At 39.5% G+C, this 24,538-nt stretch overlaps 1 protein-coding gene across 7 annotated transcripts in view; it reads right to left on the minus strand.

Annotated features, from left to right (window-relative positions):
- Positions 1-24,538, minus strand: part of Amot (angiomotin) — a 67,813-nt gene that overhangs the window by 33,512 nt on the left and 9,763 nt on the right. For 2 of the 7 annotated variants that reach the window (XM_021662289.2, XM_021662290.2), the window contains 3 exons: positions 17,929-18,077; positions 14,986-15,919; positions 8,063-8,483 (listed from right to left, as the gene is read on the minus strand). In XM_021662289.2, coding sequence (XP_021517964.1) covers positions 8,063-8,483; positions 14,986-15,857 — 1,293 coding nt within the window. In that variant the 5' untranslated portion in view covers positions 15,858-15,919; positions 17,929-18,077. Of the gene's footprint in view, positions 1-8,062; positions 8,484-10,581; positions 11,925-14,985; positions 15,920-17,928; positions 18,078-24,538 lie in introns of those variants that run through there. The other 5 variants (XM_021662291.2, XM_060375568.1, XM_021662292.2 and 2 more) reach the window with 4 other exon arrangements.

Raw genomic sequence — 24,538 nt, forward strand, 5'->3', positions numbered from 1 at the left:
TGTAAAATAAACTTTAATAAAACTTAAACCACAAAAAGACCTCAGACATTAATAGTGGAAGACTTCAACAAACCACTATCAACAAAGGCCTGGTCAACAAAACAGAAATTAAACAAAGAAACAATAACTCTGACATAGGACCAAATGGACCTCACAGATATCTACAGAACCTTTCACCCAAACACAAAAGAATTTACCTTCTTCTCAGCATCTCATGGAACCTTCTACAAAATAGACCATAAGGTTGGTCACAAATCAAGCCCCAACAGATATAAGAATTTTGAAATAATCCCTTGTATACTTTCTGACCATCATGGACTAAAGACCTCAACAACAGAAATAGCAGAAGACCTACACACACACAGAAACTGAACAACAAGCTACTCAGTGACAGCTGGGTCAGGGAAGAAATAAAAAAAAAAAAGAAATGAAAGTCTTCCTGTAATTCAATAAAAATGAAGGCACAACATACATAAAGTTATGGAACACAATGAAAGAAAGTGCTAAGAGGGAATGCTCATAGCACTAAGTGCCTTCAAGAAGAAATATAAACATCTCATTCAAGCAACTTAATGGCCTACTTTAAACCTCTAGAAAAAAAAAAAAAGAAGCAGACACACCCAAGAGGAGTAGAAGGCTGGAAAGAATCAAAATCAGGGCTGAAATCAATAACTTAGAAACAAATAAAACAATTCAAAGGATCAATGAAACCAAGAGATGGTTCTTTGAGAAAACCAATAAGATAGACAAACCCTTAGCCAAACTAACTAAAAGGGAGAAAGACACTATCCAAATAAATAAAATCAGAAATGAAAAGGGTGACATAACAAGACATTGAGGAAACCCAAGCAATCATTGGGTCTTACTTCAAAAGACGAAATGCAACAAAATTTGAAAATGTAAATTTACTGGGTAATTTTCTTCATCAATTCCACTTACTAACAAAGCTGAGTCAAGACCAGGTAAAGAAATTAAATACTACTATATCCTCTCAGGAAATAGAAGCTGTCATCAAAAGTCTCCCATCCAAAAAAAGCCCTGGGCCGGAAGGTTTCAAAACAAAATTCTACCAGATTTTCATAGAAGAGCTAACACCAATACTCTTCAAACTATTCCATGAAATAGAAACAGAAGGAACTTTCCCAAACTCATTCTATGAAGCCACAGTCACCTTGATACATAAACCTCACAAAGACCCAACAAAGAAAGAATTTCAGGCCAATCTCCCTAATGAACATTGATGCAAAAATACTCAATAAAATACTGGCAAAATGAATTCAAGAAAACATCAAAGATATCGTCCAGTAAGACCACGTAGGCTTCATCCCAGGTATGCAGGGGTGGTTCAATACAGGGAAATCCATCAACATAATCCACCACATAAACAAACTGAAAGAAAAAGACCACATGATAATCTCCTTAGATGCTGAAAAAGCATTTGATAAAATGCAACATTCATTTATATTTAAAGCCCTGGAGAGATCAGGGATACGAGGCACTTTCCTCAACATAGTAAAGGCAATATAAAGCAAGCCTATAGCCAACATCAAACTAAATGGAGAGAAACTCAAATCAGTCCCACTGAAATCAGTGACAAAGCAAGGTTGCCCAAAATCTCTGTATCTCTTCAACATAGTACTTGAAGTCCTTGCTAGAATAATAAGACAATTCAAGGAGATTAAGGGGATTCAGTTCATAAAGCAAGAAGACAAATTATCACTATTTGTAGATAATATGATAGTATACATGAGTGACCTAAAAATTCTACCAGGGAACTCCTACAGCTGATTATCGCCTTCAGCAAAGTTGCTGGATACAAAATCAACTCAAAAAAAGAAAAAAAAAGTCAGTAGCCTACATGTATACAAAAGACAAATGTTCTGAGAAAGAAACAACACCCTTCACAATAGCCACAAAAGACATAAAGTACGTTGCTGTGACTCTAACTAAGCAAGTCAAAGACTTGTATGAAAAAAACTTTCAGTCTCTGAAGAAAGAAAGAGAAGAAGATATTAGAAGGTGGAAAGATCTCCCGTGCTCATGGCTTAGCAGGATTAACATAGCAAAAATGGACATCTTACCAAAAGCAATCTCAGATTCAATGCAATTCCCATCAAATTACCAACACAATTCTTTATATACATTGAAATAGAAATTCTCAACTCCAAATGCAAAAACAAGAAACACAAAATCGCTAAAACAATCCTCTACAATAAAAGATCTTCTGGAGGTATCTCCATCACTGATCTCAAACTGTACTATAGAGCAACAGTAATAAAAACTACATGGTACTGGCATAGAAATAGAAAGGTAGATCAATGGAATCAAATAATAGAGCCAGAAATAAATCTTTTGGACACCTGACTTTTGACAAAGATGCCAAAACCATTCAGTAGAAAAAAGATTGCATCTTCAAAAATTGGTGTTGGTGTAATTGGATGTCTATATGTAGAAAAATGCAAATAGATCCATACTTATCACCCTGCACAAAAGTAAAATCCAAGTGGATCAAAAACCTCAAGATAAAACCAGACATGCTAAACCTGTTAGAAGAAAAAGTGGAGAAGAACCTTGAACTCATTGGCACAGGAGACAGCTTCCTGAACAGCATACCAACAGCACAGGCTCTAAGATCAACATTCAATAAATGGGACCTTAGGAAACTGAGAAGTTTCTATAAGGCAAAAGACACTGTCATCAGAATAAAACAACAGCCTGCAGATTGGGAAATGATCTTCACCAACCCTATATCTGGCACAGGGCTAATATCTAGAATATATAAAGAACTTAAACAGCAACAACTTGAATAATCCAAATAAAAACTGGGGTACAGAGCTGAAACAGAATTCTCAATAGGGGAGCATCGAATGGCAGAGAAACACTTAAAGAAATGCTCAACATCCTTAGTCATCGGGGAAATGCAAATCAAAATGACCCTGAGATTTTATCTAACACCCATCAGAATGGCTAAGATCAAAAACTCAAGTGACAACACATGCTGGAGAGAATGTGGAGAAAGGAGAACCCTCTTCCATTGCTGGTGGGAATGTACACTTTACAACTGCTTTGGAAATCAATCTGTTGCTTTCTCATACAATTAGAATAGTGCTACCTCAAGATCCAGCTATACCACTTCTAGGCATATATCCAAAATATGCTCAAGTGTACATTTCCTCAACCATGGTCCTAGCAACTTTATTTGTAATTACCAGAATCTGGAGACAGCCCAGATATCCCTCAATTGAGGAACGGATACAGAAATTGTGGTACATTTACGTAATGGAATACTATTCAGCAATTAAAAACAAGGAAATCATGAAATTTGCAGGCAAATCGTAGGAAATAGGAAAGATCATCCTGAGTGAGGTAGCCCAAAAGCAGAAATGCACATGTGGTATATTCTCACTTTTAAGTGGATGTTAGACATTTAATGTAGGATAAAGATACTAAAATCTGTATACCTAAAGAAGTGAAGCAAGAAGGAGGACCCTGGGTTAGATGCTCAATCCTCATTCAGAAAGGCAAACTGGATGGACATCGGAAGAGGGAGAAAACAGGGAACAGAACAGGAGCCTACCACAGAGAGCCTCTGAAAACTCTACCCGGCAGTGTATTAAAGCCAATGCCAAGACTCATAGCCAAACTTTGGACAGAGTGCAGGGAATCTTATGGAAGGGGGGTGGGGTGGATATAAAGACCTGGAGGGGACAGCAGCTCTACAAGAAGAGCAACAGAACCAAAAAATCCAAGCCCAGGGGTCTTTTGTGAGACTGATACTTCAACCAAGGACCATGCATGGAAATAGCATAGAACCCCTGCACAAATGTAGCCCATGGCAGCTCTGTGTAGAAATGGGCTTCCTAGTAAGGTGAACAGGATCTTTCTCTGACATGAGTTCAGTGGCTGGCTCTTTGATCACCTCCCCCTGAAGGGGGGTGGGGGGCAGCCTTATAAGGCCACAGAGGAAGAAAATGCAGACAGTCTTAATGAGACCTGATAGACTAGGGTCAGATGGAAGGTGAGGAGAACCTCCCCTATTAGTGGACTGGGGAAGGGGCATGGGAGGAGATGAGGGAAGGAGAGTGGGATTGTGAAGGGATGAAGGAGGGGGCTACAGCTGGGATACAAAATGAATCATTTGTAATAAATAAATAAGTGAAAAAGTTTAAAAAAAAAGCAGAGACTCATTCGCTTTTACAACTTAATCGAGGGTCAAATAGTTAAGAAGAGGTGATTAAACTGTGATTTGTGTAAAGTGGAGTGAGAACATCAACAATATCCTTGCCTTCAAGTAGCTTTCAATATAATCAAGTTAGCAACTATAAAGCAAGCTACAGCTGTAAGAAAACAAGGAGTAATGCTAAAAAGCAATAAGAAAGAAATGTTATCCTTGATTGGGGGAGGGGAGGAAAATAATTACAGGAAGAGATGGCATTTAGAGTCAGATCCTGAAACTGTATTAAATTTCAATGGGCAGAGGTGAGTGGAAGGGTATTCTATTCTGAATAAGCAAATGCATTCCCAAAATGACCAGAAGTCTAATCTGGCTGGCCACTGGCCACAGTGAAGCTAGATGGATATGGCTGTGAAGATGGACTGAAGTAAGGTCATAAAACAGTTTTAAATGTCAGGCAGTTGGACTTTTTCCCATAGTCACTTAGCCAGTGGGAAGCTAGTACAAATTTTTAACTGAAATTCATGATTTCTGTTGTTTTATGATACCACTCTGCAAATCTTATAAAATGAGAAGGAAAATCCAAGCAAAGATTCTGGTCCAGAATTAGCCAAAATAAGGAAGAAAATAAGAAATTAGACTCCAGAGTTTTCTTGCAACCAGAACAGCGCCAGTGCACGTGTAATAACCAGAGATTATTTGCATATGATTTGTATAAGACAAATAAACCGCATGGCCTATTAAGCAATTTTCAAATTAAGTCTGATCCTTCAACCACTCTGCATTTCTTCTCAGTTTTCCACTCTTCCTGAACAAAGTCTAGGGTGTTTTAGAGGGTGAAATAAATAGGTGCCCCAAATGAGGATGGGGGAGGGGAGGTAGGATTACACTCAACTGCAATTCCAGCTGCCCCCATCTTCAAGATCCTGCTGGAGACAGGACTGCCTGCAAACAAATGAGGCTTACAGCACTGAAAAGTGCAGACTTGAAAGTGTTTTTCTCCTTGCAGATGGCACCAAGATAACAGCACAGAAGGTGTAAACTGGTGAATGGCATTTAGAGACAAGATTTGCAGGGCCTGTGCTTGATGAAGCTTTTGCATGAAATTCAAGTGCTAGATAGGAGAAAATAAATATTTCCATTTGAAAGAGCAGGCTTGGCGTTATTCTGCAAGAAGCAGCCAAGAGAAAGTGAGTGAGGCTTCCTACTTACAGCCCAGAAAGTCACACCTAGAAGACAGTCTCTTTTCTCAAAGATTGAAGCCTGCTTTTGAAGGATCTGGTGATAATCCTTCCCTTTCCCCTTGTGGAGATACAGTCTCCTTGCAAAGAGCAGTGTGATGAAGCCTTCCTAGGAAGGCCAAGAAGAGCAGATCTACTGGCTTGGTGTGGTTGATGGAAGAGATGGAACAGAGGGTGAGTGGCTGTGGATTTCCACTCTTGCCCTTCTATTTTCTGTCCTCAGGCACCTACAGTGCTTTCAACTTTTAATTTTTTTTCTAGCTCTATCATCTAGTATGTACCTTGTTTTCCTTACTTTTATTTCCTTCTTCTCACTTATCTGTCACTTTTTCTCCACCTCAGCCATTTGACTTAATTTGTGCTTCTCCAGACACTCAACCTATGATGACTGTACTTTTATGATGCATTTCTACACAAGGAATAAACAAATAAACAAAATTCCTATTCCTGCACTAGTTACCCAACCCAGCTCCTAGTGTCAACAGGGATCCACTGGCAAAGAAATCACCAGTGACTATGTCAAAGATGAGGCCAGGCCAACCCAAATTAAAAGTAAGAGGAGGCCTAATCAGCCAATGGGGTCTCCAGTCAATGAACCAGTTTCGTGTGCAGAAGGAAAAGTATTGTCAAAATGAGAAGAGAGAAAATAGAAATTCAAGACAAAGTAATAGTTCTCAATGCACCCTGAGATCTCCCAACCAGATTTGAGAAAGTTGAGCAAGGGAGAAACTTTTTTACTGTATTAAAACCACTTAACTATGGAAAAATAAGCCCTCTTCTCCTTCACGTAAAATATCTACTGTCATGGTATACTCAACTCATAAGTGGTAATTAGAAATATAATATAGGATAAATATATTAAAATATATACTCCTAAGGATTCTAAACAACAATGAGGACCCTAGAAAAGATGCTCAATTGTCATTCAGAAGGGTAAATATGACAGACATCGGAAGCAGGAGAAGACAGGAAACAGGACAGTGAGCCTGTCACAGATGGCCTCTGAAAGACTCTACTGATAGTGGTATTGAGGCAGAGGCTGAGACTCATAGCCAAACTTTGGGCAAAATACATGAAATTTTATGAAAGAAGGGGGAGGGGACACCTGGGAGCCCTGAAGAGAATGATACCCCAACCAGGGACAATACATAGAGAGGACCTAGAACCCCTGCTCAGAAGTAGCCCATAGACTCAATCTCCAAGTGGGGTCCATAGGAAGGGGATCAGGGGCTGTCTCTTGCATGAAATCAGTGGCAGCCTCTCTGATCACCTCCCCCTGGGGGAATGTAGCATTGTCTGGCCACAGAAGAAGAAAATGAAACCAGTCCTGATGAGACCTGATAGGCTAGGGTCAAGTAGAAGGGGAGGAGGACCTCCCCTACCAGTGGATTAGGGGAGAGTCATAGGGGGAGAGGAGGGAGGAAAGCTGGGATTTGGAGATGAGGGAGGGGTCCACAGCTGAGATACAAATTGAATAAATTGTAATAAATGATAATAAAAACTTCAAAAATAAGTTCTGGTGTTAGCAAATTCTCAGCTCATGCAGATCCCCGAAGTTTCCTGTTGTCTCCTAGGGATAAAGTTGCTGAACAGTAAAAGGCAACTGTCCTTCGCTTCTCACTGTCAGCCTCACCAACCTCACTAGTTTGTAAGGAGATCATGCACTCATCATGGACAAGAGCTATAAAGAAGCTGCCAAAGGCATTACTCTATTCACTAATAGCCACCAAGGCAAGAAACTGAGGTTTGTGCCTCTGGCCAATGCAAAACTAAAGTTCTAGCCATAGCAGACAGTGGGGGTGGGGAGGAACATGGAAGAATGGGAACTAGAGACACAGACTTTTTTTTTAATTTCCTTTGCAAATGGGGTTGTCACCTGTCACCCAACTGTGCTGCTAAGCCCCTTTTGTGTGTCCCCCTCAAAACACACACACACACACACTGGAGAAAGAGAATAGATGTTGAAGTAGCTCTCTGGTCAAAGACCAAAACAAAACTAGGAATGAGGGCTACTATCAAAGAAGAATTAAGAAAAGAACTCCCACTCCCACAAGGAAAAGCACTGTCAGCCTTTTCCTAAACCATACAAAATCTCAGCTGAGTGGGATTTTTCTAGTAACTATCAACTATGACTTTATATTTTTGGTGCCAAAATCATATGTGGAAAATGTAATCAAGATAAAAAGCCTTTAAATGCTGACAGGTTTTCCATGAACACAGGCCTTACTAATAATATTCTTGGTTGAAGAACTGTCTCTCCTGACTCCTTGAATAGAACAATCAACTAAGTTTCATTAGGGTTTTAGAGTCTGGGAAATAAATAGTATTTCTCTTTTAGTATAAATATAAAATGTTACTACTCTTAAAAGAAAAGGGGGGACAAAAGACCATAATGCGTGTACATGATAGTACATAATATATCATGTTAAAAATTTCACCATGAAGTCCATTGTTTCATATAACTAAATATGATAATAAGGAGAAAAAAGTTAGTTACCCAAGACAAAACTTTTTTCTAAAGTTTGACCAACATCAGAAGAAGAATCTCTAAGATCTACCCACACAGGTGAAACCTTTATACAGATATTTAGCAAGTATCACTAGTAAGATTCAAAGGAGTTGAACTGACCCTCAAAGGGAGCCATACCTTCTGCAGTCTTGTCACCTTCTCATAGCAGCCATCCAACTCATGTTGCAAGTTCCGATTTTCATCAGAGAGGATCTCAACCATCTGCTGGGCTCTGGAGACGATGGCGAAAGGGTCAGCTGGCATAAGCTGATAAGAAGCAGACTGCTGAGCCCGAGGCATAGCTGAATATACTTCTCCTGGCTGCTGATGTGTTGGAGTCAGGCCTGGCTGGGAGTGACGGTAATGGTCTCCGTGATGACTCTGATTTGGAAGAAAATGCTGCTGCTGCCTTGGCAGGTGAGCAGAGTGGTCGCTTTGGTTTGAGACCAAGGCGTGTTGACCAGAAGGCAATCTAGAAGTCCCAGTCGCCAGGGACGAACTAGGGCTGTGAGGTTGAGAATTCCTGGCTGACAAAGACAGCGTGATGTCCTGTGTTGTTCTGGAAAACATAAAATGCAAGTTTTGGTTAAATTCACTATCAAAGTACAAGTGAATGAATGACACAAAGAGATACCCCCCAAAATACAGGTAAAATGAGAAGCGGGCAGATTTAGATCCCCATGAAAGACCTCTAGAGTTCATTCTTACCGAGACATTTGTGATTCTGATTCTGTTCAACTGTCCAGCAGCTACTGCTCACTAGCTATGAGCCCTTTTCAGATGAAACCAGATAACCTCTGAGGTAAGTATGAAAACCTGGATGGCTATCTTCACATTCATCTCTCACTCGTTTAAAATTCCTTTTGTAGAAAGTAATACTCACGTCCTGACTGAAAACTGAACCTGTCTGAAAAAAATTTGATGTATGCAACCCAACACACGCAAAAACTTAGAGTTAGAAAATGTTTACTTGCTTATTTAAAACAGTCATTTAATTGCCTTTCATCTTCCTCTTTGTGACTACCTTTGAGAATTTACACACTTAAGAATTACTCAAAGATATGAAGTTGTTTGTCGAAATTAAAAACACCAAATAATTATTACTCTTTCCAGTTCTCAATATAATAATACATATTAAGCAGCAATATCATCAATATTTATGATACATTGAATCACAAAATTTAAGAATTAGGAAGACTTTAAAAAAATTATTTTATTAGACAGGTAAATCAAAGACCCAGAGAAGAAAATAGATGTGCTGAGGACAGAGAGAGATTGAAGAGAATGATTAAATTGAGTTCATGGTAGGATCCTACTCCCATCTTCTGGCTTCATTAATTGATGAGCAGCACTACACAAATCACCAACATATTGCTTATAGACTATTTCAGAAAAAAATCCTTTGGTACATTGTTTAATATGTCTCTCAGATTTTTGGTACCTAATTAATAGATGGAACATATTAATACCTAGGTACAAATGATTTGTGCTTAACTATGAACTAACACAATGTAAGAATATGGATATATTACTTCCCACAATCACCACTGACAGTAAGCACATATGTTTGTGTACACTGAAGGCAAACTGGCCCAGGCTGAACTAGCTTTATATGTTCCTGAATTTCTCAATTCAGGGAAGACAGATGGCTAAGAGCATTATTTAGATCTCCACAAAAGGACTTACTTTTGTTACTTCTCACTACCTGTGCAGCCTTCTTCAAATCACTTAATTTAGAAGTTGGAGAAATGGTCCCATGCTTAGGAGCACTGGCTGTTCTTTCAGGGGATGCAGGTTTGATTTCCAGAACCCACCTACAGAACAACTATGTTCCATGTGATCTTTTGCTGTGTTCTGGTGGGCATCAATCATACATGTGGAACATAGACATACATGCAAGCAAATCACTCATACACAAAAAGTAAATCTCTTTAAAAAATTACTTTATCTTTGGGGCATGGTGGTACACACCTTTTAGTCTCAACACTCGGGAGGAAGAAGAAGCAGGCAGATCTCTGTGAGTTTAAGAGCAACCTGGTCTACATAGTGAGTTTCAAACAAGCAGTGCTACAAATGAATTGCAAAAATACTAGGACCTTCACATATTTGGACTCAATAAGAATTATAGATTTTTATCTATCAATGGGATATATTGGCCTGGTAGTATCTTCTTGATGGAATACCCTGTTAATCTTTGTGCTAATTTGCATAATATTCTTGATAGAAGTTGGAAAATTATCACCAATCCAGACACTTTAGCATATTTCTCTTTCAAACAATCCACGTACCTGCATCCCCCAAAAGTCTTCCCTATCCAGGCTGTTTACATCAACCAAGTCATTGCAAATATTGGCTCATGGAAACATCCAAGGACCTTGATACTCAGAAAAGTACTCAAACTTGTTTCTACACTGGGGTCTGTCCCACAGTCCCATACATGCCTCTATCATACACATAACACACTCTTCCAATTTTATATGGATGCCACTGGAAATAATTATAAAATATTGAAGAAACCATGCAAACTACTTGGGTATAGAAGAAAGTGACATACTATTCAAGACTACAATTGGAAAGTTGATGCCACACATAACTTTTCTTTCCAGAGCTCAAAACACTCAGTTATTCTAAAGTCCAGGAGTGGATTGTGAACTTACTTGGTAAATGGTTCCCAGTTTCCATTCTGTGAACTTTCAGTTTCCATACAGGTCAACTATGTACTCTCTTTCCAAGAGCTGTTTTCATTAATGTGCAATATGTAGATTTAAAATGTCCAGTGATTTTGACAGAGCCAGGCTTTGAAACTCTTGGGCAGAAAGACGGTCTAAAATTTCATAGTCTCCAATCCTGCTTTCAATTTCTAAGGGGAAAAAAATCACTATACTATCTTTTCCTTTTGTTCTCAGGATTTGGAAGCCCACTGCCTGGGAGGTGTTCTCTCTGAAAGACTGAACACACAGTTTCAAACTGTCTTTCCTCCCCACAGCTCCCTGGGGAGCTTATCAAGCAAAAGGGGCCTTTCTCTCAAACAGACTTAAGCATCTGCTTCCCTCCTCCCTGAAGAGTGAATGGCCTGTTAAGGCCCTGGACAGTAAGCTGCTTCTCTGGGATCTAGGGAAGGATTCTGCAAGGTTTCCGGAAGGGCTCTAGGGTCAGATAAGCCCAGAATGAAGATAAGCAAAAACAAAGCAGCTGCCCCTTGACTCCCTAGGCTACAAAAAAAGCAGAGCCCAGTACACTGTGGTGCTGGAAAAACCAAGGCAGTCCTTCACTGGCAGATCTGCAAACAAGCCAAGGCTTGGGGGTGGGGAGGGAAACCCTCCAGGCAAAAGAACTCCATCTGGGCGCCAGCATCTGGCCACCGTCAAAAGGCAGGGCAAAGTTAAGGCTGGAATGAGGTTTCCTCTGAGAGACAGGGGGCTCAGGGAAGAAGACACAGGTTGGGGAGAACAATGGCATATGTCAGGAAAAATAAAAACACTAAAGATTAAATAATAAAATAAAGAGTAATGATAGCAATAAAGTGGCAGACAAGAAAGCACAGCGCTCTTCAGGTTCTTCCACCCCACAGCGGCTGGAAATGTTCCTCACAGATATAACTAACAGGGAACAAAAAGCCACCCGGAGACAATAGAATCACATGATCCCATCGACAATCTGATCTCCCTCCCTGCCTCTTCTCCCCAGTACCCTGGCTCCTTCCTAAGACTCCTGGGTTACTAGCACTCCGCAAAAGAGGGGACGTGCTGTGTATGCAGAAGCCCACTCCTCTCCAAAGCTCCATTGAGAAAGAGGTAGGGTATATTGCCACAGGGAGCTTGTAAAGACAAAAAGGGAAAGTAAAAGCATAAACACACAAACACACACCACAAACACAGACCTTACCACCCTGCCACCTTCGTAACTGCAGAGGTTCCCATCCTCTTCAGTCACTCTCACCCACACACCATCCAACACAAGTGCAAGCCCACACACATGCAAGCTCCATCCCCCAATATACACATACACTTTTATCAGAGAAGGTGCTACCAGCAGCCCATACCCATCTTCTCACCACTAAAATGGTGCCTCTCCCTGGCTCTGTGTCCCAGTGCATGTGAACCATGGAGCAGCTTGTGAATAATTCCGGATCATTCCAATTGCACAAGTAGCTCTGTTCTGAACTACAGATTTAGGTCACCCTGAGATTCTATTCAATGAGCATTTCAAGAAACAGATCTGGGCAAGATTTCAACAATTGAAAAGGGGTGGCTGTTTTATAAACAGAAATGATTTAATTTTTTTAAAAGCACTTGATCAGTGTATAAAACAGGATGCAAAAAAAAAAAAAGTTCAGCACTCAGAAAGACAAAGATTTAGAAATTATTTTTTTTTTCCACAAAGTTTGGTCTTGTTTCCCATCTGAGGTTCTGAGCATTTAAGCTATTTATTTTTTTTTTAAGTTGGGAGGAGGGCATGGTAATGATGAAGTAATCAAATGATTTTTTTTATACAATTTTGTTCATTTTAACAGCAATCTCCAGCATTTCCCTGAATCTATGAAGACAAGTAAAGGTGTCATCTTTTTAACAACAGTTGGTTTAAAAAAAAAAAAAAAGAAAAGACCACTTTCATCCTGGACTGCCACACTTGTGAGTTCAGAATTTGAAATGTAGGCTTCTTTCTTTCTTTCTTTCTTTCTTTCTTTCTTTCTTTCTTTCTTTCTTTCTTTCTTTCTTTCTTTCTCTCTTCTCTCTCTCTCTCTCTCTCTCTCTCTCTCTCTCTCTCTCTCTCTTTCTTTCTTTCTTTTCTGCAAGTTGAAGCTACTTGGGAAGATATTCACAAGCCATACAGGAAATTAAGGAGGAAAATGTGTCACCATCTAAAAGCCTAAGTAAGACTTCTGGAAAGCTGTTGGAGTGCCTCCTTTTGCCAAGGATCTGTCAATAGGTGCTACTCCCCACACAGGACATGCAAAATGCATAGAGACAGAATCTGTGTGATATTTACCCAAACTTCACGTGGAACATCTCTAGTTTAGGCAATTTTATTATTCATTTAGCATATCAATCACACTGTTCCTGTCCTTTAGAGAAGCAATTGTTACTAGTATACCTGTGTGTGGAAATACTGCTAGAGGGTTGGGGGTGTATCTCACTGGTAGGGCACATGCTTAGCATGCTGAAGGCCCTAGATTAAAGGCCCAGCAAGGACATAAACAAAAACAAACAAAACAAAAACAAACAAAACAAAAACAAACATGAGCTTTGTTGTTTCAAGGGACAGAAATAGAGTGAGATCTACAACCAATTTAGAAGTTAGGAGAATAATACCTACATTCTTATAAAATATATGCAGTTTAATTTCTCTGGTTGTTTAATCAGTATGGAAAGGAAAAAAACTCTCTTTGCCTCATTATTTATTTAGGCATTTAGGCAGATCAAAGAGCTTTTTCCATCTAGCTTCAAACACCGTGGGAGTCATTTCAGATCACAAACAATACTGGTAAATGAGTTCTGAAAATAGTTTTCCTGGGAAGGCAGGCCATGTGCTGAGCGGGGGCTTTCGTTTCAGTTCCACACTGTAGCCAACATACTCTTCCACAAGGCAACAGATCAGACATCAGCCCATCCACAGGCCAGAACAGAAGAGAGGCAGTGTCTCAGATGCTTCCTTCTAATGGGAAAATGAAAACAAAAGCCCTATGATTCCTTGACATGTTCCTAACTTGAGCGGATTTTCACTAAGCTATGCAGTCCAGGGGTGCAGGTTCTCCCCCGTTCTCCCATTTCACTGGGCAGAAGGGAACAGGGTTGTTTCACTAGCTGAAAGCTGAATGGCCTTGTTCATATCCCATTTCCTGTTCTGAGATAATTATCAAAAACCAGGCTCCTGTCTTCTGGAAGTTTCATTGGAACTTGCAAAGGGTTAGAAATCACCCTAGGTTAAGGAAGAAAAAATTCTAAACCAGTAAAGCAAGAGGAGGAGCTTAAAATAAATTGACTCTGGATAAAAAAAAAAAAAAAATTCAGGACCTGGGTGTGGGGAAAAGAAATACCAGGAAATACTAGGTAACTTCTCTTACCTCCGCCCTACTCCACCCCAAGTGCCTTATCTCCTGAGTCACCAGCTTCAAGCCAGGAGGTTCTCTCCCAAATGAATTAATGGACACAAGAGACAAAGAGGAGGATACCAGTGAAATCACAGTCTTGGACTGTGAGCCCCCTAGGGCTTCAACCCTTCTGGACACCCATGATTACCCTACCCCAGAGAAGAGGCCAACATACCATGAATAACTGTTATCATTGCTGTCATACTTTAACCCTTCCCCTGCGCCATGCCCTGAAATTCTACCAAACAGTAAGAATACAAGTAATAAAAAGAATCATAGGATCTGGTGCATAATACAAAGGACAACAAATGCTGAGTGGTGAAGAAGTAAGCATACTTAGGACGAACGAAAGATATGAAACAGATGTGATGGGAATAGTTTTCCACATGCATTTGAGCATCTGAAAGAACTACAGAGATAAAGTGAATTTAACTTAATGAGTAAAAACCTGAAAGGCCCAACAAACTCTCTCCAGAAGAAGCAAGAAGCAGCTCAGACATTTCCTGAAGCTGGACCTGAAGGTCAAGGCAAGGAACATTATGAGCTGATAAGGGTATATCATTCTTTTTACACCAACAATCATATCTCCCTGGCTGCTTAGTATCGAAAAGCATCACAATAATTCTTTGAGAACATACAACTAACAAGTAAAAGACAGACTGGTACACAACACACACAAAAAAAGTGATCTGTGAATGATGGAAGTGACACAATGTGTTGCAGACTTATTAAGGGCCAACATAATTTGCTTTTGCTTCTTATGGAAGGCCTTCAGAACTCAGAAAATGAGAAACATTGACCCTTCTTCCACAATCCTAGGAGTCAAGAGACCAAATGAATATGAAAATAAAGTCACGAGGCAGTTTGTTATGTCAGACACCTGCCCATTCTTTCCCTTAAGATTCCCACCGGGCAGCAGAGGAGGCTGGTTTGGGATAAGGCCAGGAAATGACAGAAAGGGAACTCTTACCTTGCTGCTCCATACTCAGGGGGGTGCTGATACCTCATCAGTTGCCCCTCTGTTCTCCCTGGCTGGTTCAGGCGATGCTCACTATAGAAGTGCCCTGGCTCTTGGGACTTGCACACTACAGACTGGGATGGCATGCCCTTGAAAGGATATTCTGGTGGGGGACCTCGGTGTTCCATGCCCTTCAGACTATGCTGGCTAGGAGGTGGCCCTTGGGCCTTGTAGAATTCACTGGAACTGGCGGGATTCTTGTAGAGGTCATTGGGTTGTGGTGGGGAGAGGGGAGTACTGGTAACAGGTGTGTGAGCTTTAACTCCACTAGTAGCCAGTGACATCTGCATTAGCCTTTCACTCAAGGATCGGACATGCCCTTGTTTAAGGTCTCTAAGTCCTTCATCTTGGTGCATTTTCCCAGGATTGAGTCGCTGAACTGATGGGCGTCCCTCGGTTCTCATCTTCTGGTTAGTGACTCCTGTGACATAGAAAGCAGCCCCAACACTAGCATGCTGTTGGCCCCTGAAGTACTGGGACTGGACCTTGGCTTCTTCATAGGTTGGGAGTTCTTCATTATTCTGCATTCGAGGGGACAGTTGCTTCTCCATGATGCTGTTTTCTGACTGGATTTCCTGGCCCTGGGGTTCTTGCCGAGCAGGGTGTGCCACGAGCTGCTGGTGATGATCCTGGGAACTCAGTCCATCATTCTGAGACCCTTGGTTCCCACTGCCAGTGGAGAATGGAGGGGCATTCCCTGTGGCTTGCTGGTGTATGGCAAGAAGATTGCGATTCTCACTGGGATTGCCATACCGAAGCTGCTCTTGAAGCAGACGTTGCAATACTGTAGTTCCTCCACTTGGCTGCTCTTCAGAATTTCTCATCTCTATAGCTGGCCGTGCTTTGTGAAGAGAGAGAGAAATTGGGCACTTGGGCTGCCCTTGACCTGGGAAGGGGAAACAGGAAGCTTAACATCCAGCTGATGTATAAATGAGTCCTCTAAGGAGGAAGAAAATGTGTTTTTGAAGGTGAGGAATCCATTACAGAAACAAAACAGAGGATTGTATTCATAAGTCATAAATTAATTCCATGATTATTGTCTTTAGCACTGATATGTTGAGGAACATTTAGGCCAAAATGCTCATTTCTCTATTACTTTGATTGAACTAATCCTGACTTAATTTCTAAAAGGAATGGGCAAACAAGGGGAAATAAAGGAGAATGATGAGAGTGGGCAAATTTCTAAGACCTTAATTTACATGGTTCGGCTCTCTCTACTATATTTAAACTAAAAATACAAGTTCTATGGCTATGGAGGCAGAGACAAGTGGGCAAAATTTCCCCTTAAATAGGATTTATAAAGCATTTCAGCATGTGATCAGAGAAATAAAATACAAAATAATAACTTACATAAATAATGAGTAAGAGAGCTTAGTTAGTACCAGGTATAAATGAACCCTGCCTCGGTGCTATTCTTCCTCAGATTGCCTATAACCCTGAAACATAATCTTAAAAAAAAAAAAAAAAAAAAAAAAAAAAGAACTTTTTAGTATTCATTTTGGGTGCTTCATGATTTAATAAGAAAATGGCTTTGAACAAGTATTTCTGACACACGTTAGGCCATCTAAGAATAGACATTAAGATAGTTTGCTACTGTGGTTGGATAGTACAAGCTGATTTAAATTATTCCCCTGTCAACATTTAGAAACTGAAAAACCAAAATCCATCTGAAACTAGGTTGATGAGCATGTCCCTGACTACCATCATCAATTCTTGTAAAGAAATAACATGGATCTTATAAAATAGATAATAGTAGCACAAATCAAGATTCAAGTCATAGTCACACTGTTGTACACAGGTAGCATAACCCAATACTCTTCTTTTCATCACTTCTGTTTCCTCATCTGAAAAAGTAAATGACAAGGCACATGTACCACCCCTTGGTTCTCAACACTATATTGCTCATATCAATTTATCAGACACTCAAAACTATTTTGAAAGAATCTTCCATGTTAAGTACTACTACAAGTAAACATTAATGTTAAACAATGAACTTTTCATTGTAAAGATTTGAAGTAACTTGGTATGAACACACACATCACTCACAAAGTCCTGGGAAGGGTCAACCTACCGAACCTTAGGTTTCTACCTATCTTTATCTGTATATTAAGCTACCTCTAAGCTCTCTGCAATCTCTTTCCTTCCTGCTACATTGCATCCAGAATGTGCACAGTAAAGGCCTCTGGCTTTTTTTATTTCTTGATTATTATCATTACTTGCCTTCCAGCTGTTCTGTGGAATAATCAAACTCCACAGTTCCCCTTCCAAGAGCACATTTTATTTTTTATTTAGATAAGTGATTATCTAATTGATCGATTTGTTTTGTGTTATAAAAATGGAATTTGGGGTTTCAGGCATGCTAGGCAAGAACTTTACTTCTGAGCTACATTCCTAGCCCAAGAAGTTCTTCTTATATCTTATCCATATTCTTTTGGGAAGTATAAACTAACCACCAAATGGCTAACTAACTTAGCTTGTAATCGCACTTCTCTCCACTTCAGTGACACTCTGGGGTTCCTAGATTTGGACTCATTTTCAAATATGAAAATGTCTTCTGTTGCCTGAAATTGGACAGATGACTACGAAATTCTTTTCTTCTAGGGAAAAAAAAAAGGTGGAAACAAGAATGTTTGTAGTTAGAGCAAATACCACTTCCACTCCTCTCCCGCAAGGCAGGAGAATGTAGTCTTTAAGTTGTCCCAGACTCCATACCTTCAAAGGTATGCCACCCCCTCCCATGCCACACCCGCCCATCCAGCACTCACACATAAGCACACAGGCATGCTCACCTGTGGGCTAGCACAGATAAATGCAGGGGACACGTGAGCACACACACTGTCATACAGGCATGCACCCATACAGGCAAATATGTATACACACACCAATAGTTCGTACCTATTTCTGCTTTCTTTTAGGCTTAAAGCCTTGATCAGGATAGGGAACTCTTGCTTATGAGCAGCTCCAGAAACCGCAGCAGCAGATTCCCTCTCCCCTAACACTCAGGTTCAGGGTAAGCGCCGGCAAGAGTCCAACCACTGGTCACTCTGAAATGTTTAGGAAGGGAAGGAGAAATAAAAATGTCGTTTCTAAGTTGCCACCAAGAGCCAACAGTTAAACAAACTACTCCTTCCAAGGGAAAATGTTGTTCCATGTTGCTTGGCTTTTACATGAGTGGCAGAGTCTATCTCCACTAGGGCAGAAAACAAAGCTCACTGTGTAGAAGGTGAGTGCTGTAGGTCATTCCAGTCTTTAAGAGACATAAAGGCTAAAGAGTGACCCTGGAAAGTGATGCTGTGTTCAAGTCTCATAGCCTTGGAAAGCCATGACAATTGGGAACCTAGGTGATGCTAATGAAATACAGCTACTGTTACCTTTGGGAACAATGTTCAGTTTTTGTTACTAGCAGGACAGGATCATGAGTTTAACTGCCTTGCAAGCTAGAAGGGGAAGCAGACATCATAAGATAGATCTGGGGTCAAAAAAAAAAAAAAAAAAAAAAAAAAAAAAAAAAAAAAAAAAACTACTGACTATCAAACTCTGAATTCTGTTGCCTCAGCCTCAGTTGGGCAGAAGAAAAACAAAACTTCAGCCAAGTCATTTAATATTTATTGAATATTGACCATTCCAGATAATTGCCAGCCTTGAGCTAGACACAGTGAGTCATACATGATACACAAAATATAGTCCCTGCTCTTGTAGAGCTTACAATCTGATCAGTAGCCAGTCACTCTCCAAAGAATGGGCAAGCTGAGCATCCTACCCAGTTCAAAGCAAATGCCCTTCTCATTGAAGCAGAAGATGCCTGGGTTTGCTTTTTCAGCATTTCCTCTGACCCAGTGTCTCAGCAAAAGGCTTCCACTACATTACAAATGTAGACAAGATACAAATGTTTCACAGATATGGATTTGAGACCACTTTCATTTACAATTTATACTTTGAATCTCTGTAAACTTCCCTCTAGGTCTATCCAGTGCTGTTCTAAAATGTAAGGGTTTGTGCTTAGGTAATGTGGCACATGAACATATCCTGGTTTAGCCATGACTCATTCCTATCACTTTAAAGGAAGAAAAAAGAAAACTTTAATCCACACCAGAGGCCTTGTAAGCAGCATAGCAGCACAGAAGAAACATATGAGCATCACTGTATTTTGGGAACTTGTCCAAAATTTCCAGATTTAAAAAACTCTACAAAACCACACAGTGATTAATTTAACATTATTCCCTTGCAATGTTGCCAAAAATAAACTGAGCAGATATAGAGTGAACAAGCTCAGAAATTTGTCTTTCCATCTTCTTTTTGTATAATCATGATCAAAAGCAAAACTGCCTCCAATCTGCAAGGTCATTATTTTAAGGTGTCTCCCCCTCATTTCATAACAGAGAAACAACTTTTAATTTCACTGTGAACAGAACTATGGTAAATAACCATCATGCTTCTATTGTCTTATTCTGAACAAAACAATTGTCTGTTTTTCAACTGAAACACTAGAAAATAGCACAAGGCTTTCAAGTGGGAGCCCCTGCAGAGACAGTGCCACAAGCTTAGTCTCCAGAACTACTAGGATTCTTAACATATTGGTTGAGACTGGCTTTCTTCTAACTACCTGATCTTCACTGCAAAAATCCTTACTAGTCCAAAATCTCTTTCCCCTTAATTTTGTCCTCTCTCTTCCATATCTTTTTCAAAACCTCAAGTACTTTATAGTACCAATTGGACACTGTGTTTCTCCACTCCCATACAAGATCCTTCTGCTTTTTGTTTAACAGGAAAGCAAATCAATTCAGGAACAAACAAACAAACAAACAAACACTATACAGAGTTCTTTCCAGCTTATGGTTCTTTAAGACCTTATATCCATCTTCATGCTAAGAAAAAACATGACACTATTAATTAAAGAGACAATCCCCTGCCTATGCACAAGAACTGAAATAGTATGAACTTTGCAACCTTTAATTTGCCCACACTTTTAATCATGCCACTGCCAAAGATCTGATATCATCTTCAATCAATAAAATAACCTTGTTGCTCTTGGACACACAGAGTGCCTTTCAGGATATTGGACAGGAGGAAAAAGGAAATACCTAGCTCAATCTTTAAAAGTGCCATATAAACCCATATATTCGGCTCTTCTGTAACAGCAAGGCAACAAGGTGAAGCTAAATTCTTACTCCCTTTGCAGTCAGTAGCCTCTCCCCAGATAAATGGAAGTAGATGCAAACACATTAGTGAGAGCTCAGATGTTTTCCAAGCCAATGACCAGCAAAATTAACATTACAAGATGGCCAGGACAAACCATATTTTGCCCTTCAAATAAATTTCATAATAAGCCTATTAGAGTCTTCCTTCTAACCCTTCTTCTACTTCCTCCTTCCACTCTGCCTCCAACCTTTACTACATAAACAAGGATGGAAAGTGTAGTCTAAAAAACCTGTTTCTCTGTTAAATTGGGATCAACCTTCTTTATACTTTATTTCCAGATAATGAAAAGCATCCAGTTCAAATTTTCTATGATTATGTCATTGTGAATAAAACATCATAGACACACACACACACACACACACACACACACACACACACATTAAAAGCAAGAAGCCTGGGCTGGTGAGATTGCTCTTCCAGAGGACCAGGGTTCAATCAATTCCTAGCACCCACACGGCTCACAACTGTCTGACACTCCAATCCACAATATAATATGCCTTCTCTTGGCACTGCATACACATCATACACAAATACATACAGGTCAAATACCCATTCAGATAAACAAATCTAACAACAACAAAAAGCCAAGAATCCCCAGTAGATTATCCCATCCTCTCAATTTGGGCCTCTTGCTGGCCTGATTTTTCACAGTCAAGATGCTTTCCAGGAAACTTATGACACAAAGAACACATTCAAATCCTTGCATAGAATATCACTGAATTTAAGAGATGATGGGGAAACAGAAGAAGTATCATAGGCAAGGGTTCTGTAGTCTTACTGCTCAAGTTCAAATCCTAAATCAAGGTCTTTATTAATTGACCTCATCCATGTTTCTTTGTGTCCATGGATCTCAGTACCATCATCTAAAAATTAGGAACCACAGTGTATACACCACTTGGCATTATTGTGAAGATTAACAAAGGTAGAGTGTTAAGCATGAAGCCTAACACATAGTAAAGTCTCAAAAATGTTACTATTACCATAATTATCATATTGATTTAGCTTCCTTCTGTAAGCTTTAAAAATTTGTGAAGGTTGCTTTTTTCAAATCCCTATACATTTAGTTATTGATGTAGCGTCTCTTAAACCATAGCAGCCAGATTTGGAAGGACACTTGGGAGACCACATTAATGCCCCACACTCCTGTGACCATCACACCAGATTGCAATTGCTCTTGCTTAACTCTTCACTTGCTTAGAAAACATGTTAGGAGCCTCGCACGGTGATGCACACCTGTGATTCCAGTACTTGGGGAGGTAGAAGCAGTCAGATCTCTGTGAATTTGAGGCCAGCCTGGTCTACAAATTGAGTCCAGTATATCCAAGGCTACACAGAAAAAAAACTCTGTCTAGAAAAAAAATAAAAAAAACAAACAAACAAACAATCCCCTCAGAAAGTCAAATTAAAAAAAACAAAAACATAAATGTGTTAGGGAAGAAAGGGCATCAATTCTTCTCTCATATCATTCATTGCCTAGATCAAGTTGGAAAAAAACTTGTAAGGCCTTGAAGTTTTCAACCCTTACTGAGGATCATGTGAGAGAGCTGTTTCTAAAACACTAATTCAGTTAAAATTTTTATTAGACTTTATTTATCATATGTGTGTGTGCACGCACACACAAGTGTGTGTTACACCATGTTGTACACATGCAGATCAGAGGTCAACTTGCAGAAGTCAGTTCTCTCCTTCCATTGTGCAGATGCTGAAGATGGAACTCTGGTTTTTCCAGAGGCAGGAGGCAGTTGCCTTAATCCTCTGAACCATCATGCCCAGACAAGGAAGGATTGGTCATTTTTTTACTACACTTACACTTTATTTATCTTGTTCTGAAGCAACTAACCAGAATATATTGATGGGCATATTGATGTGGAGGGGCCAGTGAAACACAGAGCAGTTGGGTGAATCCAGTTGCCACCACTCTTTACCTTCTGATATACATCCATTTCAAAAGAGAATTATTAGGCCACATTACCACATCTTACAGTTTACTGCCTCAGAGATCCATAAAATCAGAATGAACATAAAACAAAGTTTAAGACTGTACCTGGCTAACTGCTGCCTTAACAATCTTCTCCTACTACAGTATTGTTATTTACACTTTTTTTATAAACCACATAAACACAGCATGTAAATATTTATAATAAAAAGATAAATCACTCATAAATCCAGTACTGCAACATTGTTAATATTGCTGAATATTCTATTTAAATCTTTGCAAAGCAATGAAAAACCCTTCTTTTGTTTTTAGAGATAGGGTCTCATTGTGTAGCTCAGACTAACCTGAAACTCAGTCTGTAGTCCACATGGCTTTGAACTCGTGGCAATCCTGCTCAGTTCACCCAGTCCTGGGATTATAGGTGTGAGCCACAACCAGCACAATGAATAACCATAGTATGGGAGCTTATGTTTCACTTTTTTTTCTTTTTCTGTATAGCCTTGGCTCACTTTGTAGAACAGTCTGGCCTCCATCTCACAGAGATACAACTTCCTCTGCCTTCCTCAGTGCTGAGATTACAGGTTTGTGCCACCATGCCTGGCTTTACATTTCACTTTATTGTACACCTTTTACTCATATTTTGGCATAGATGCCATAATAAATGTTGTAATGGCCATGTAATAGTCCTTTAAGTGAGTGTATCAAGACACACGAATTTATTCAATTAAGATAGTCAAATGGCTTTCAGTCTTGTGCTAGCCTAAATAATTTTATAAAAACATCTTTGTGATTTAACCTTTTGCCACATTTTGGAAAATGTTTTCTTAATGATATTAATTAAAATCTTAATTTTAATAAAAATATTGTTTCTTAATAATACATCCCACAAGTAAAATAAATGGGTCAAAGAACGCTCATATTTATAGACAGTTCATTAGAAACAAACAAACAAATAAGTAAAAAGGAGAAGACCAAAGCCCCACCCATGAAATCTTTCTTTCACTTAATAAAATTTCTCCATCAGATCAGATCTGGGCTCGAGGGACACTGGGAATCTAAAGCCAAGAGAAGCAGCGTATGACCTCAGTGGCTTTCGAAATGGCAAAGTGGAGTGTGGGCTCCCCTAGGAATCTAGCTTATATGCAACTTGCCCCAAATTGCCTCTTGGCCAAGAAGCTAATTAGTAAAAACATCAGATGGGTGAGAACAGGTTCATGGCCTGTAATGGCTTATATCATCTTTCGCTTTTGCTCTTGGAAAGATCTGACAGTCAGCTTGAAGACATTCAGTTCTAGTGACCCAGCCTGTTACATTCTGAGAATGGAATTTGTTAGTTTTGACATCCCCATCTTCAATATACCCTAATGGGCATGTCACTGTATAAAACTGAATATACATAAGGAATGAGACTGTGTGCATGCCTCCATTTGTAACCTCAGTGAAAGTAGCACTTTAAAGGGTTAGCTGATTTAATATGAGTAAGTGCCGCCACCTGTTTAAATGGTCAATGAGTTATAAACAGAGTTCTATTCGCATATTTGAACTTAAAAAACCTTCCAGGTTTTGGGCAGGGAAGACAACAGCCAGAGATGTCCCTGACTTTAAACGGACAGATACTAAGGCCATTTCTTTTCTTTGATTTTTTTCCAGAACCTTCAGAAAAGTGCAGTTCAGCTTTCTATCTCCTTCTTCAAATATTTTCACTATTCCTTATCCATTTCTTCCATGCCTTAAATTCTGCTCAATATAGAAAATGCATTCTGTTCCCTTTATGCTCTTATTATACTATGTATATAGCTCAATTTTACCATTAATCACATTTAATAACTATAATAAGTAGACACTGGAGTAGAAAATAACAACAACTAATTAGAGCCTAAGGATCAGGAGCACCTGGGAAAGTCAGGTAGGTCTAATCTAATACTTCTACACAACACAAAGCTATGAAGTATGCAGAAGGTGAGTCAGAGGCACTGCATTTATGGATCAATATGATTTGAAAAATGCATTTCAAGACATATTCAAATGTATATTTAGAAATCATCGGTACATGGTTAACTACTAAAGTCATAAGAGAGGGCTGGTACATATAGAATAGGACCATAATTTACTGAAGATGAAATGATCATTAAAGGGTCAGATAAACTGTACATGTGAAAAAAAAATTCCTCTATTTACTCTTGGGTCCCATCCTTTATATAACTTCAATCAAGAAGACCTTGCTTCAGGCATGGAAGTCCGCAGAAGTAATGCAGAGACATAAAAGAAGGTAATTCTCCTCTTTTGTGCTTCTAAGTGTACTGACAAAAATCATAGCAAATTGAGGCAGAAACAGAAGACAAGTGCAAGTTGCTAGAATATGAGATTTTG

This window comes from Meriones unguiculatus, chromosome X (assembly GCF_030254825.1).
Source record: "Meriones unguiculatus strain TT.TT164.6M chromosome X, Bangor_MerUng_6.1, whole genome shotgun sequence".
In the NCBI taxonomy this organism is placed as follows: domain Eukaryota; kingdom Metazoa; phylum Chordata; class Mammalia; order Rodentia; family Muridae; genus Meriones; species Meriones unguiculatus.